At 38.2% G+C, this 13,989-nt stretch overlaps 1 protein-coding gene across 1 annotated transcript; it reads left to right on the top strand.

Annotated features, from left to right (window-relative positions):
- Nucleotides 1-1,330: 1,330 nt before the first annotated feature.
- LOC148125529 (galectin-1-like) lies at nucleotides 1,331-2,851 on the top strand. The gene is given in 2 exon segments (XM_087935507.1): nucleotides 1,331-1,337; nucleotides 2,553-2,851. Coding segments are annotated over 2 exon segments (306 nt in total).
- Nucleotides 2,852-13,989: the final 11,138 nt, after the last annotated feature.

Raw genomic sequence — 13,989 nt, 5'->3', positions numbered from 1 at the left:
CACTAGATAAGCCATGCCCATGAACGATTATGGGAACTGGGTATTTCTAATCTAACAAACAGGAGAATGACATCATAGGAATCGTCTAATATTTGAGGGGCTGTCATAGAGAATAGGGAGTCAATCTATTCTCCAAAGCATCTGAGGGCAGGACAAGAAGTAATCGATTGAAGGTTATCAAGGAGAAGCTTGAGAACTAAGGAGAAATTTCCTGACAGTAAAAATAATTAATCAATGGAATGGCTTGCCTCCAGAGGCTGTGGATAGCAATAGCACTTAGACGTATTGTATATGCCACTTCACAGTGCTTTCCAGACCTCTCTAAGTGGTTTACAGAGTCCGCCCATTGCCCCCAACAATCTGGGTCCTCATTTTAACCACCTCGGAAGGATGGAAGGCTGAGTCAACCTTGAGCCTAGTGGGATTTGAACTGCCAATTTGTAGGCAGCTGGCTGCAGCAGAGGTAGCTTGCTTTACTGCACTCTAACCACTGCGCCACAGAGGCTCCTATAATAAAGGATACTATATATAAAGGATGCTCCATCACTGGAGATTTTTAAGAAGAGATTGGGCAGTCATTTGTCCAGCATGGTGTAGCATTTTCTGCCTGAACAGAAGATTGAACTAGAAAACCTCCAAGGTCTTTTCCAACTCTGCATTCTGTATTCTCTACTTCCACTTCATGATCTCACCTTACCCTAGGTATGTACAGCAACATCTTTGGTGCCTTTTTCCTTTCATGCAGCCCTTCTACTAGAATTATTTAAGGTTTGACTAAATTTGTAGAAGGCTTAAGGGGACTTCAGAGTACCTGATACTTAGCTGTCCTTCTTCTGGTAACCTCACTCTTTATATGCAGGGGATTCAAATTTCTTGACATTTCTGTGGGCATGGCCTAATTTGTGGGTGTGGCTTGGTGGTCATGTGACTGGGTGGGCGTGGCTTGCTGACTGGATGTGGCTTGGTGGTCATGTGACTGGCTGGGTGTGGCTTGTATGTAAATATTGTAATTATTTCTGTAAATATTTAATTTTTTATTTAAAAAAGAGCAGCTTTTACCCAAAATCAGGCAAAGCAGTCAGGCAGATTGAGTTGCTCACAGAATCACAGATTCACTTAGAGATCAATCTATATCCGCAATCTGCTACTGAAAAATAGAAGCTTCAGTCCTAAGGAGGGTTCAGCTCTGCTTTTAGATTAGCTAAAAATCAAGAAATCCAAAGATTTCCTGCTTTCTAGCTAATCTAAATCTCCTGGCAGAGCAGAACAGTTGATGGTTGGGGGAAAAAATGGAAATATAGAAACTTAGCGGGCAAATTTGATGGCACGCATGCCAGGTAAGGAGTGAGTAGGTTGGGAGGGCAGAGGCAGGGCCAGACAGTGGCGCAATTTGCCAGTTCTACAAACTGGGCAGAATCATAACAACTGGTTCTATAGAACTGGTCCGACCAGGTATAATCCCACCCATGTTTATATGCCTCTGCTCTAGTTCATGAAAAAGAGAAGATTACTGCAGATGAAAGACTGGGTAGAAATAATACCAAAGGAGATATTTGGTTTCTTGAATAATTGATTATATGGGGGAAAAAAAACTTGCAATAGTTGAGTTGTTAATGCTTTTCAAAAGGCAACTGGACTGTTTTTTTTTTGAAAACATTTCATTTCTCATCCAAGAATCTTCTTCAGTTCATGGGTGAGAAGTGAAATATTTTCAAAGAAAAAAAACAAATAAAGCCCAGTTGCCTTTTGAAAAGCACCAAAGAAATAGAAGATCCCTCACACTCTGGCAATTATCTTTTTGACCTGCTGCTGTCAGGACTGCATTTTAGGCCAATAAAATCCCACACCACTAGACTAACAAATAGTTTCTTTCCCTGGGCCATCCGAACCGCAAATAAACACGAAGTTACTTCCTTGTTAAGATGTGAAAAGATGTGAAATCTCAATACCCCATTCAGATGCATAATAACATATTACAGTACAATCTTGTGTATTATACTCGGCTAAGCGTTACAGTCAGTGTTGGATGTATATTTTGTGTATATTCGTAGATATTGTACTCTCAAATTGCAAATGGAGATATGGCATTCTATTTTTCTTATCTTCATTTTTAAGTGCTTTGGTTTTATTGTATTGCAAACAGTTGCTGGGGTGCATCCACAGTTTTGTCGTACTTGTAATAAAGTTCTTCTTCTTCTTCTTCTTCTTCTTCTTCTTCTTCTTCTTCTTCTTCTTCTTCTTCTTCTTCTTCTTCTTCTTCTTCTTCTTCTTCTTCTTCTTCTTCTTCTTCTTCTTCTTCTTCTTCTTCTTCTTCTTCTTCTTCTTCTTCTTCTTCTTCTTCTTCTTCTTCTTCTTCTTCTTCTTCTTCTAATCATGACCTGGATGATTCAGAATCTCCAAAGACAGAAGTTGAGTTGTACCACAAAAGAATGCATAGAAATGTGTTTGGGTGAAATATTGCAAACTTTATCACCAGAGTTGAATGGACTGGGATTGGAGGAAAAGAGCCTTGAAACAAGAGTTCAGATAAAGGGTTCTTGCACTGTTGAAAGAAATAGGACAATTGAACCATTCAATAAAAATCAGACAGATTTTCAGACAACCGAGGGGATTGAATGTTAAGACCATTGTTTGAAATTTCAAAATGTGTGGAGAATGAAGTGTGAAACTCAGGGAGTCACAGTTCCCTTTCTATCAAGGGGAAGACATCAAACTCTTTGTCTGCTTTGATGCCAAAGAGGTGACAGTGAAAATACCCAGGAGTCACAAATTCAAGTTTCCAAATAGGATAGAAGTGGTGTTCTTTTCTATTGTTGGTGATCTTAGAATTAAATCTGTCAAATTTGATTGATCCCAACACCTTGTTTTCACCTAGAAATAAAGCTTGTGTGAATGAAGTAAAACAGTAACAGAAAGGTTGTCATAATGTTCATGGGAATATTTGCAATAAAATATGCTTGATTCTTTGAACAGGGAAATAAATAGGACTTAATTGGTATAATGAGATATTTCCCATGACTGGAATATAGTTCTTAAACTATACAATGTATTCAAAATGCAGTAGAAAGGGAGGAGAACGGCACTGCATGTTAATGGTTTCACATTTCAGAATTTCACGTGAATTCTGCAAAATAATCGAAGACATCTGGATTGATAGTAAATGGAGAATAAATAAAGGGGTGTTTTGTTGGGATGCATTGTTTGTTGCCTTACAGTATATTCAAGTAGAAGATGTGGCAGATGTTTTCCAAACTGAAATCTTTTAAAAAGCATAATCTTAATTAAAACTGTGGGGAGACAAGCTCTACAAACTATGGTCCTTCCAAGAAATTTCTGATGTTTTTATTGATAAATCTCTCCTTTAGAAAGTAGACTAAGGTACAGGAGTATCAGCTATCTTTGACTGAGTGATAGCCAACAGGGAAGGACCCATCTGTTCCAAATGGAAGAGGAATATAGGTTTAAAATGGGAACACCCTTCTGGAGATTCGATTACATGAGGGAAACCAAAGCTGATAGCGACTGAATGTATAATGCATCAAGGATTTCAAGAAAAGCGGTTATAATAAATGGAAAGCAAATAGGATTCCCTGGCACAAGGAGATAACAAGCGTTTTAAGATGGGTGGGAGTTCTTTCAATATAGGATACTAACAGTACAATTTCAGTGAGAAAAGAAATGGGTAATAGCAGAAATAGCCAACGTGGTGATGGAAAAAAAAAACGCTTAGTAAAGATCTAAGAGTAATTTTTGAAAGGACATGTAATAAGTGAAAAACGGGTATGTTTCCAAGGAAGGATATACAGATACAGCCTGGAATTACAGAGATGATATCAAAAAGGAAAAGGTTCAGGATGAGCTAAGGATTCAAGGAACAAAAATAAAGATATTTCCTCAGTACCAATGAAAGAAAAGAATAAGCACAGTCTACCCAGAGAATACCTATTTATGTTGAATGATTTCAAATGTCTAGAGCCAGATAAACAGTATCCTACAGTTTCAAAGGACCTTGATGGTACTCTGGTCAAACATTTGTTTGTTTATGAGGTGCGTATAGTGCAAATCTCAGGGTATCATCCAGCAACTAACAGCACAAAAACATACAATGCAAATAATTAAAACTATGGCATAATTATAAATATATATAAAACACAAAGCAACAATAAAAAAATGCCTTTAAAAATTGTGGAGCATGTGTGAAGTAGCTGATTCCTGAAAGAGAACAAATGCTATTTCTAATTAGCGGAATAGGCCAAAATAGAAGATCCAGACAACCAACCAATTAGCCTAACGTTGAAAACTGGAACAGAATATAATTAACTGGTGTAAAAACACCTTGAAAGCAAACATAGTGATTAGCAGGCTTCAGGATGGTTATGTCAAGAATCAATCTTTTCACATGAAATCTTATCTCATTTTTAAGTAACTTCCTTACTACATTGTTTAGAATGTTGTGGACAAAATGTCCAGAACATTCTAATTAAACATGGTATGAGAATTAAGTAGATATAAATCTTTCTCAAAGATCTTATTTAGAGAATATGAAGAACCCCCAATAGTTCGCCATCAAGCTGGATGGAAGCATATAGATAGCTTTAATTCCAGTTCCTATTATTTATCAATATTATTAATGGCATGTATGAGAAAGTGTGGGGAATATTTATTAAATTTCAGCTCATACAAATTTGGCTGTAATAGCTAATATATTTGAGGGCAGAAATAAAATCCAAAATATTCTTGACAAATTAGAAAAATGGCCAGAAAATAACAACATGACAACAGCAAATAAATTTAATATGAATCATGCTTTTAGCCCAGCTGGATCAGATAAAGCAACTACAGGTAATCCTTGAGTTACAATAGTTCACTTAGCGACCGATTGAAGTTACAATATAACTCCACTGAGCAGTGGTGGGATTCAAATAATTTAACAACCAGTTCTCTGCCCTGATGACCAGCTGGGTAGATGTGGCTTGGTGGTTATATGACTGGATGGGCATGGCCAACTCAACATCACTCATGTTGAGGGGTGCTTCGCCTTGCCTGGCTTCTCATGACCGTGGGGATGCTGCAACAGTTGTAAGTGTGAAAAATGGTCATAAGTCACTTTTTTCAGTGCCATTTTAACTTTGAATGGTCACTAAATGAACTGTTGTAAGTCAAAGATCACCTGTACAAAAATACAAAAAGCCTCTTTACTTGCAAAAAGCTGCCCTAAATACCAGTCATTAGATTAGAAATGGGGTAATACACACTGAAGATCAATGATAGCCACAGCTATCATGGAAATGTAAACCATTCTGTCTGATTGCCTTCCTTTTCATCAGCAATACCTGCAACCCAGGGTTACAAATCAGGCAGGGTGCCAGAGCACCTTGAGCAATTAAAATAGTTAAAATGCAATAACAACTATCAGCAGCCAACTCTTGCTCATAAAGTGAAACCCTTTAGTAGAGAGGTCATTTAAGCTCTCCAGAAAGTGATTGGGCACACTTTGGCTACAAAATGACAAGCTAAAGAGACAAATTAACAATGTATATAGGGACCCAGGTTCAAGTCTCTGCCCTCCCAAGCTTGTGGATCACAATAAAATTAGTACATGCCACAGATTTCTAAATAAACTTCAAGTCTGGTGCCATGTTACTAAGCTTGTTATCATGACAGAAAGCTAAAACAAATTGAAGGATCCACACCCCTACCTCCTTTTAAAAAAAAAAATCTTACTATAAGTAAGCAATCATGTGTCTTGGTCACTCTGAAGCAGTGAAAGAGACTCCTGTCCCAAAGGTGCCTTTTCAAGAGGCAACTGAACTTTCTGGAAACCAAGAAAGTCCGGTTGCCTCTTGTACAAAGTTAGCACTCACCCCACATAGAAGAATGAAATATTTTGAGAAATATTAAAAAGGCAGACAATTATATTTCCCTAAATGAGAAATAAAGAAACATGTTTTTAAAAGGCAGGAAACATACTGTATTTCTTAATAACCCCAAAGAATCTGAGGTCACCTATTAAAAATGCAGATTTGGTAATCCATTCAAGACAGGTTTAAAACCTCAAGGAAGCCAGTATCTAGGATTAATTACATTTGTTAAACAAGATTAAAAACCCCAACTCATTGCTAGACTTCGCAAGAAAAACTAATTAAACTCAAATAATAAAATATACAAAACAAGCCTCTACATTGCAAAGTGCTGTAGAATAAATTGTACAAAAATCCATGTACTCATCAAACCAATTGGTCAGCTGCCCAGGACCTCAAACCCATGTAGTCCTGTTCACCAATAAGCCATCTTTCCAAGAAACACCAGAATGTTTCCTTCCTGCCTTCCTAACGGAATTAGCCCTGTAAAGTGGGAAAAACAAAAGGCTGTTGGAAGGGGATTTCTTCCAACAACCAGTTCACTGAACTGCTCAGAAAGTTAACAAACAGTTCTCCCGAAGTGGTGCGAACCAGCTGAAACCCATCACTGCCCCTAAGTACTTATGACACTGTCCAGAAGTCATGAACGTTGCAGCATCACTGCAGTCGTTCACACTTATGAACAACTGCAGAGGCACTGCAACATTTGCCCTGCCTATTCCCCACCCACCTGCTGAGTCTCCACAGGCACTGATCCTGTGGAGACTCACTTGCCTTGTGATGATTTAGCGAGCCGTCGGTTTCCTTTGCCTTTGCAGAAAACAGAGGCTTAAAGTAGTATGAAATCCCGCGAGATCAGTAATATGAGATCTCGTGCTGCTGAACTTGTGTGATCTCACACTGCAGCACTTTAGGTCTCTGTTCTCTGCGAACCAAGGCCTACACAAGATCCACGGCAAAAGGCTTTGCACACTGGGAGGCCTTCCCTCTGTTTGCAAAGCCTTTTGCCACAGATCTGATACAGGCCTCCATTCTGCAAGATCACACAAGACTCTTCAGGGAAGGGAAGGCCCTTCCATTTGCAAAGTCTTTTGCCACAGATCTGCTGCAAGCCTTTATTCACAGAAAACAGAGGCCTAAAGTACTGTAGTGCAAGATCGCATAAGATCAGTAGCATGAGATCTCGCGCTACTGATCTCATGTGATCTCACACTACAGTACTTTAGGCCTCTGTTCTCTGCAAACCGAGGCCTGCACCAGATCTGCCTGAAGAGCACTTGAAAGCCAGTGAGACTGTGGAGTAGAAAAATCATGTTGCTTCAAGCTTCCAAGTGGCTTGCAAACACATTTTGTGCCAAGACTGACAGCGGGCAAAGAAACCCCACCGCAGTGAGGCTGGAAAGGAAACGGCTCACTAAGATCTTTACAAGGTAAGTGACCCGGTACGACAGGATGGGGGGGAGCAATTGTAGGGACCCCAGGGAAGGGAGTATGAGGTATCTCAGTGGGTCGGGGGAAGCCTTGGGTGGTCTGAAGAAGGTGGTCTGTTCCATCACTAGGCCCTCCATGCCATCCTACTCTGAGATACCTCATGTGCACTTAAGAACCCATGAATTCGATTAGCGAATGCGTGGGCAAAAAAGACAGACTGATCACGTTCATTTTACATGATTCCCTCCAACGAATCCTCGGGTTACAAATGTAATTGGCAGGTTCCATTACATTTGTAATTCAAGGATTCCTTGTACCTTGTTAGTCATAAGCAAGGCTTGAAGACAAGACCAGTTTCCTCAGCAAATGACATTTAAGCTGTAGCCCTTTTAACTACTGAACTCACCCGCTGTTCATTAATGAAGCGTACCAGCTTGTCCCTCAGGTTTATCTCTAAACACACGTCTTTCCCCCTCGCCATAAAAACAAAAGAATAAAATGCAAGTGTTTTTCTGCAATACTGTTGATATGTTGATACTCTTGTGTTGCTTTCTCAAATCCTGATTCAGCATTCAGACTCATTCATGAAATCATGCCAGTACAGTACTACGAACAAATCCCAGAGCTGGGAACAAGGAAGTGTCTGCTTATGGTTAACAAGATAAGTGCTTCATCTGATCCAGCTGGGTTAAATGTATGACTTGTATTGCATTTATTTGCCTGTATTAAATTTCATGTTATTTTGATGATGCCAAGTGAGTACATGCAGGCCAGGAGATCATCACCAATCTTTACCATTATATACCTGCATCCAAATGTCTAACACAAGTACTTAAATGTTATCATTTATTAGGTGATGAAGATGATGATGATGATGCCTGGCATGCTTGGTCATTTGATGCTCCTTTTCCCCAACTGCTCCTGTGTGGAGTAGGGCAAGTCAGGATTCCACACCAAAAAGAGCACAAGCAGTCAAGCACAAGACAACGGTTCTTTGACACTTTGAAGCATTCTCCATCCCAGAGAGATCTTCACTGATGCAGATTTATAATTAGTGTCTGCAATTGCAAATTCCAAGTAACCCTGTTCATGTAATCAGTGTTGAGGTCCATTTCATGTCATTATTCAGACAACGATGTTGCCTGGCAGACTTCATAGCTTATCTAGGGTTTCAACTTATTCCTGGCTAGATTTTATCCTAAAAAACTTCTAACTCAAGGATGTCAAACTCTCATCGACACATTGTCATTACGTGATGCGTCGTGGCTTTCCCCACTTCACTAAAACAGGGGTGGGCCTAGCCCAGCACATGACGCATCTGGCCCATGCTCTGACTAATCTATAAAGTTGTGAAGCAAGGACACACAAAAAGGAGGCAAACCAAATGGGCAAAAAAAATATATTTCTTTTTTTTTTTTCATATAAAAGACAAACTGCGGTTTACTTCTGGCTTATTTGGCAAATCATGTTAAAAAGCAAAATCAACTTCTTTGAAGTAAAAATGCAGCCAGTAAGAGCAGATCTCAAATATAGGAAGGCTTCCTATATTGTATATAATATTTCCTTGGTTAGAAAGATCGTGAACATTTCACATTCTTTTGTTTCTGAATGCTGATATATCTTCACCTTTGGGTATGTAGCCTAAGAAAAATGCTTCCATTGCACTTTCTCTCCCCATTAAAATGGCTTCAGGGGGAAAGACTGACTGACTCTCCCCAAGCTGTGATCTGGTAGTTCTGCCACTGAGCGCACATCACAACTAGACCCGAAGCTGCCTGAATGTTCTCTAGTTTCCAGGCCTTAGGCTTCAGTCACATGCAATATGGATTTGACTATTCAAGGAACTTTGAGCTTCATTTCCCAAATGACTTATTGTTGCAGGGTTTTATTCCCTGAAACCAAACCAGATCTAATAAAGAAAAAGGTCTACTCAAGGACACACTAGCTTGCTTTTCTTATCCATCTGTAGCCTGGTGTTACGATGCATTTGCAAGAGATTCAGAGAATCACATAGTAACAAAAAGACAACAAAAATTTGCTAATGTCTACTGAACAAAGTATATTTTATGGAGGAAGGCATGAAAAAGACCCAGGTTAATAATAACAGAACAGTAAAAAAAACATTTATTAAAAGAAATTTCCAGATCTCTGGAAGCTTTTAGAATATACACATCCATGCCTGCATGAATAAAAACCTTAGAGAAATATCTGTTTATTGTTTGTTTATGCTACCTGCTCTAAGAACTTTTATTAAAGTAACTCCCACAAATGGCACTTATAATATATTAAAGTAAAAATAATCAATTCCAGTTCTTCTGCAAAGGAGCATCACTTTCCCTTTCTTTCAAAAATTACTCATGTACAATTATGCTCATTTCTCTGTCAACATAAAATATTCTTTGCCTTCTTCACATTGTAACTTCCAGTCCTATAATTGCATTTTTACACATTACAGGTGTCCTCCAAAGAAATTACAGTGAAATGATGTCCTACTTTGTTCTATGTATAAGGACAAATAAATCTTCATTATCATCATCATGGTTCTAGATCAATGGTATCATGCCTCTTTATAATAGTCACTGGAAACAGATTGGAAAAGATGGGTTTAACTTCCTTGGCTTCCCACAGGCTTTGGGTGGCCATGATGAAGACAGAATGCTGGACAAGACAAGGGTCTGTTTCGCAGGGCTGTTCTTGCATCTATACAGGGTTAAGGTCATTCTGGAGTCTGAAAGGTGATGAGACACGACCACGGACCAGAAGCCACACTGCAGCTGCATCACTACCCACTTCAAACCCCTCCGAGCCATACATGAAGCAAACCGACAACCACTATGAAGATGCAGCACGACCACGAACTCGAAGCCAAACAGCAAGATCACAGCTCACCAACTCAAATCCCCCAGCAACTAAGACTAACCTGAGCACAACCAAGCCCTCACCTGAACAGAACACGCCTCCAGCCAATCAGAACACGGCCAACCCCCCAACCAATGAGAACACACCCCACCCAATCAGAACACAGCCAAGCCCCCACCCAATCAAGTCCACCCCCACTAGCAGTTAAAAGGAAGAAGCAGCTGCAATCTCACATCACTCTGAGAAGCACAGAGCCGAAGACAGAAGCCTGAAGATGATGAATGAGACTTCATCGAAATGTTGCCTAGATACTTTGAATCTTACGCAGGAGAAAACTCAAACAACCAAAGATCCATATATGTATGTATGTATGTATGTATGTATGTATGGCATTCAGCTTTGTTCGGGTTTTTTTTCCACGTCATTATAGTTGGGCTTTTAAAGTTGTAGCAACGTTTCGGCAGAATCTCATCTGCCATCATCAGGCTTCTGTATAGTGTTCATCTGTGTGTCAGGCTTTTATAGTGGTTTCAGATTTAAATTTGGAGCAGCCTATTGCTGTGCCAGAATGGTTTTTTCTTCACCCTGATTGGTTGGGAGTCTTGGTCTGTGTTTATTGGTCTTGGAGTTTGCTGTGTTCTGCTTGATTGGTGTTTCTAATATCTCCTGTCTGTTTTTTGGCTCTTTTTGTCTCTTGATTGGCTGGCAACATTGTGTTGCTTTATTGGAGGCCTTTAGTGCAGCTTGGCTCCGGGTAAATGGACGGCTATCATTAGTTAGTAAGCTAGGTTTCATCTGGGTGCCTGGTTGGGGTGTGTTTGAGCTGGAGGTATCAGGGGGTATCTGTCTGTGTCCAGGTGTTTGCCTGGCTTGTGGTGTGGAGATTTTTTTGTTTGTGAGTGCAGGCTTCCAAATGATTGACAGTCTGGTGGAATCATCTCTTCTGTTCATGCTTTCTGGTCTTTTTGAATTGATAGCCGTCCATTCATAGCAAAAATTTCCTGCTGCAAGGTCTGAACAAAGATAGGATTAGCCCTCAGCCACAATAGGAATTGCCAACGCTCCTTGTTGCATCAGCAGTCCAAACTTCAACTAAACCTGGAAGCTCAGACTACCTACAGAGCTAGCTATGACCCCTACATACCCGTGACATGGCACCATAGGAGTCTGACAACAGCCAATAGAATACATGTTCTTGCACAGGAACAGGAAGTTCAAGTAAAAAGCCCAGAGAAGGTATAACCTCCCCCCACTCTTAAATCCATGTGATTAGCTGCCCAGAATCCCATGTGCTTGGTGGTTCTGCTTCATCAATAAATGGACCCTCTTTACAATCAGCCTCCAGCTGACATTTTGTCTCCTGGCTTGAAACTGAATCAGATGGATATTTCTTCCAACAGGTACAAATGATATTTATTTATTACTCATCATATTATAGTTTAGCAAATCCTGAAGACATGGAGTGTAATGAATAAATATTAAATTTGATTTGGATAAGCCAAAGGCCATCTAATGTTACCTTCAAGAAAGGAAGCACAGCCAAGATTTTCTAACCTGTCCTGCCAAAATGATTCTGAGGTTGAGAATGTTATAATGTCATCCAGCTCATAGTTAACTGTATCCCACTGGGGTTGGAAGGCTGATGTAATTTCAAAAGTTGTTAAAAATAAATTTCTAAATTACTAGATGATAGAACAGCAAAAAGGATTTAACTGAATTACTGTTCAGCATTCTTTCATTTGGATTTCCCAAGAAAATAATCATGGTAACCAGGGTAACCTACATTTCAAAACACAAATGTAACTTGAATCTGGGAATGTGAAAGTTTCATATGTTGGAAACTAATCATATTATCACGGATGAGTAATGGTTGCAAACCAATACTAGCACATTCTTTTTTTTTAAAGTAAACTTTATTTACAAGAATTTAAAACATACAAATTTAAAAAAATACAAAAACAATAGTATGTAAATAACACATTCCTCTTTACATTGGTATCAAAATTGATAAGTCCTAATAGACAGTACTAATATTTATCGCATTTTCATTTACTATCACATCTCAATCACTAAGTAACTCACAATACTCTACTAATCTTCTTGTTGGTTTATAACTATTATTTAATTAATAATACATTCATATTATTTAAATAATGAATAAAAATATATCGTAAATATATAATGATAATAATGTAAAAGAAAAGAGGATTTAAAACCTTTGTTATTCTTATACATTTGATATAGACAGCTGAATATAATTTGTTTCTTGGGTCCATTTGCATGTTTTCCCCTTGTAATCTACCCAATTGTAGCATTTATCCCATATCCTATAGTAATCTGTGTCCTTCTTCCCATTGATTTTGAGCGTGAGCCTCTCCAATTGGGCACACTCATACATTTTTTGAATAGCAACATGTATTGGTGGTACATTTGGTTTCTTCCAATATTGTGCTAATGAAATCCGTGCCACTGTTAATAAGTGGATGTTCAGATATCTTACTTTAGAGGTATAATCCCCTTTGATCATTCCCAACAGAAAGAGTTTCAATTTCCACTCCAGCCCACACTCTATGATTTCTTCTATCCACTCTTTTATTTTTAACCAATATTTCTTTGTCTCAGGACAGGTCCGCCATAAATGAAAATAAGTACCGAATTTCCCTATGCATTTCCAACAGTATGGATTTGCTGTTGGAAATATTTTGGCCAATCTAGAGGGTGCCAGATGCCATCTATACATCATTTTATACAGATTCTCCTTATGTGCTACTGATTTAGTTAATATGAGATTTTTTTTGCCAAATTTCTTCCCAGTCATCCAGATCTATACTATAAACAAATTTTTTTTTCCAAGCTAATATAGGTCCCTTCACAATTCTCTCAGCCATTTCACGTTCTAATAAATAATTATATAGTTTAGAGATCAACCCTTTCTCAGGACTTGAAAGTATTTTGTTCAAATGCATATCTTTTATCTCAATTCCATATTCCTTTACGACTTTATTATATCTCAATTTTACTTGAAAATATGACCAATTATCAAAGACTATCCCTTGTGCTTCTAGTTCCTATATCGTTTTAATTCTTCCCTCTTTATCTAATATTTGATGGAACTTAAGTTTTTTATTGATATCCATTGTGTTTAAATGAAACATTGCCTCCATCATTGAAAACTACCTCAGAATTTTAGTGTAATGATTTCTTTTAATATCAGCCCAAATTTTAATTAAAGGCATTCGGAGTACATATCTAGTAAAATATAGATTGTTTTTGCTATTCGAGTTCCACAAAAATGCGTGCCAACTTAATTTTAAGTCGTGACCCTCCAATTTTAAAATTCTATTGTTCCTCAGATTAATCCAATCTTTTATCCACACTAATGCCGCCGCTTTATAATAGATCTCCCAGACAGTGAGTCCAAATCCACCTCTGCTTTTGCTATCTTGTAAATATTTTTTTTTATTTTCTTTTTTTCCCTGCCCAAATAAATGTCATCACAATTTTATCTAATTCTTTGAAATTTTTTGTATCCAATAGTATCGGAATAGTTTGAAACAGATATAATATTTTAGGTAAAACATTCATCTTGATTGTTGCTATTCTGCATAATAATGATATTTGCATCTTATTCCAATTTTCCACATTCTTTTCATTCGTTTCAGTAATTTGGTGTAGTTATCCTCCTGCAGGTTTAATGTTCTAGCTCTTAACCATATGCCTAAGTATTTGATCTTATTTACAATTTGTAAACCCATCTTTTCTTCCAATTTTTTTTGTTTACTATTTGTTAAATTTTTAACTAGCATGTTAGTTTTTTCCTTATTAATTTTTAATCCTG

The sequence above is a fragment of the Pseudonaja textilis genome, chromosome 5 (genome assembly GCF_049901715.1).
Source record: "Pseudonaja textilis isolate UNSWEBS1 chromosome 5, rPseTex1.2, whole genome shotgun sequence".
Classification (NCBI taxonomy): Eukaryota; Metazoa; Chordata; class Lepidosauria; order Squamata; family Elapidae; genus Pseudonaja; species Pseudonaja textilis.
Note: the sequence above shows the minus strand (reverse complement) of the source record. Positions and strands in the feature narration are given on the sequence as shown.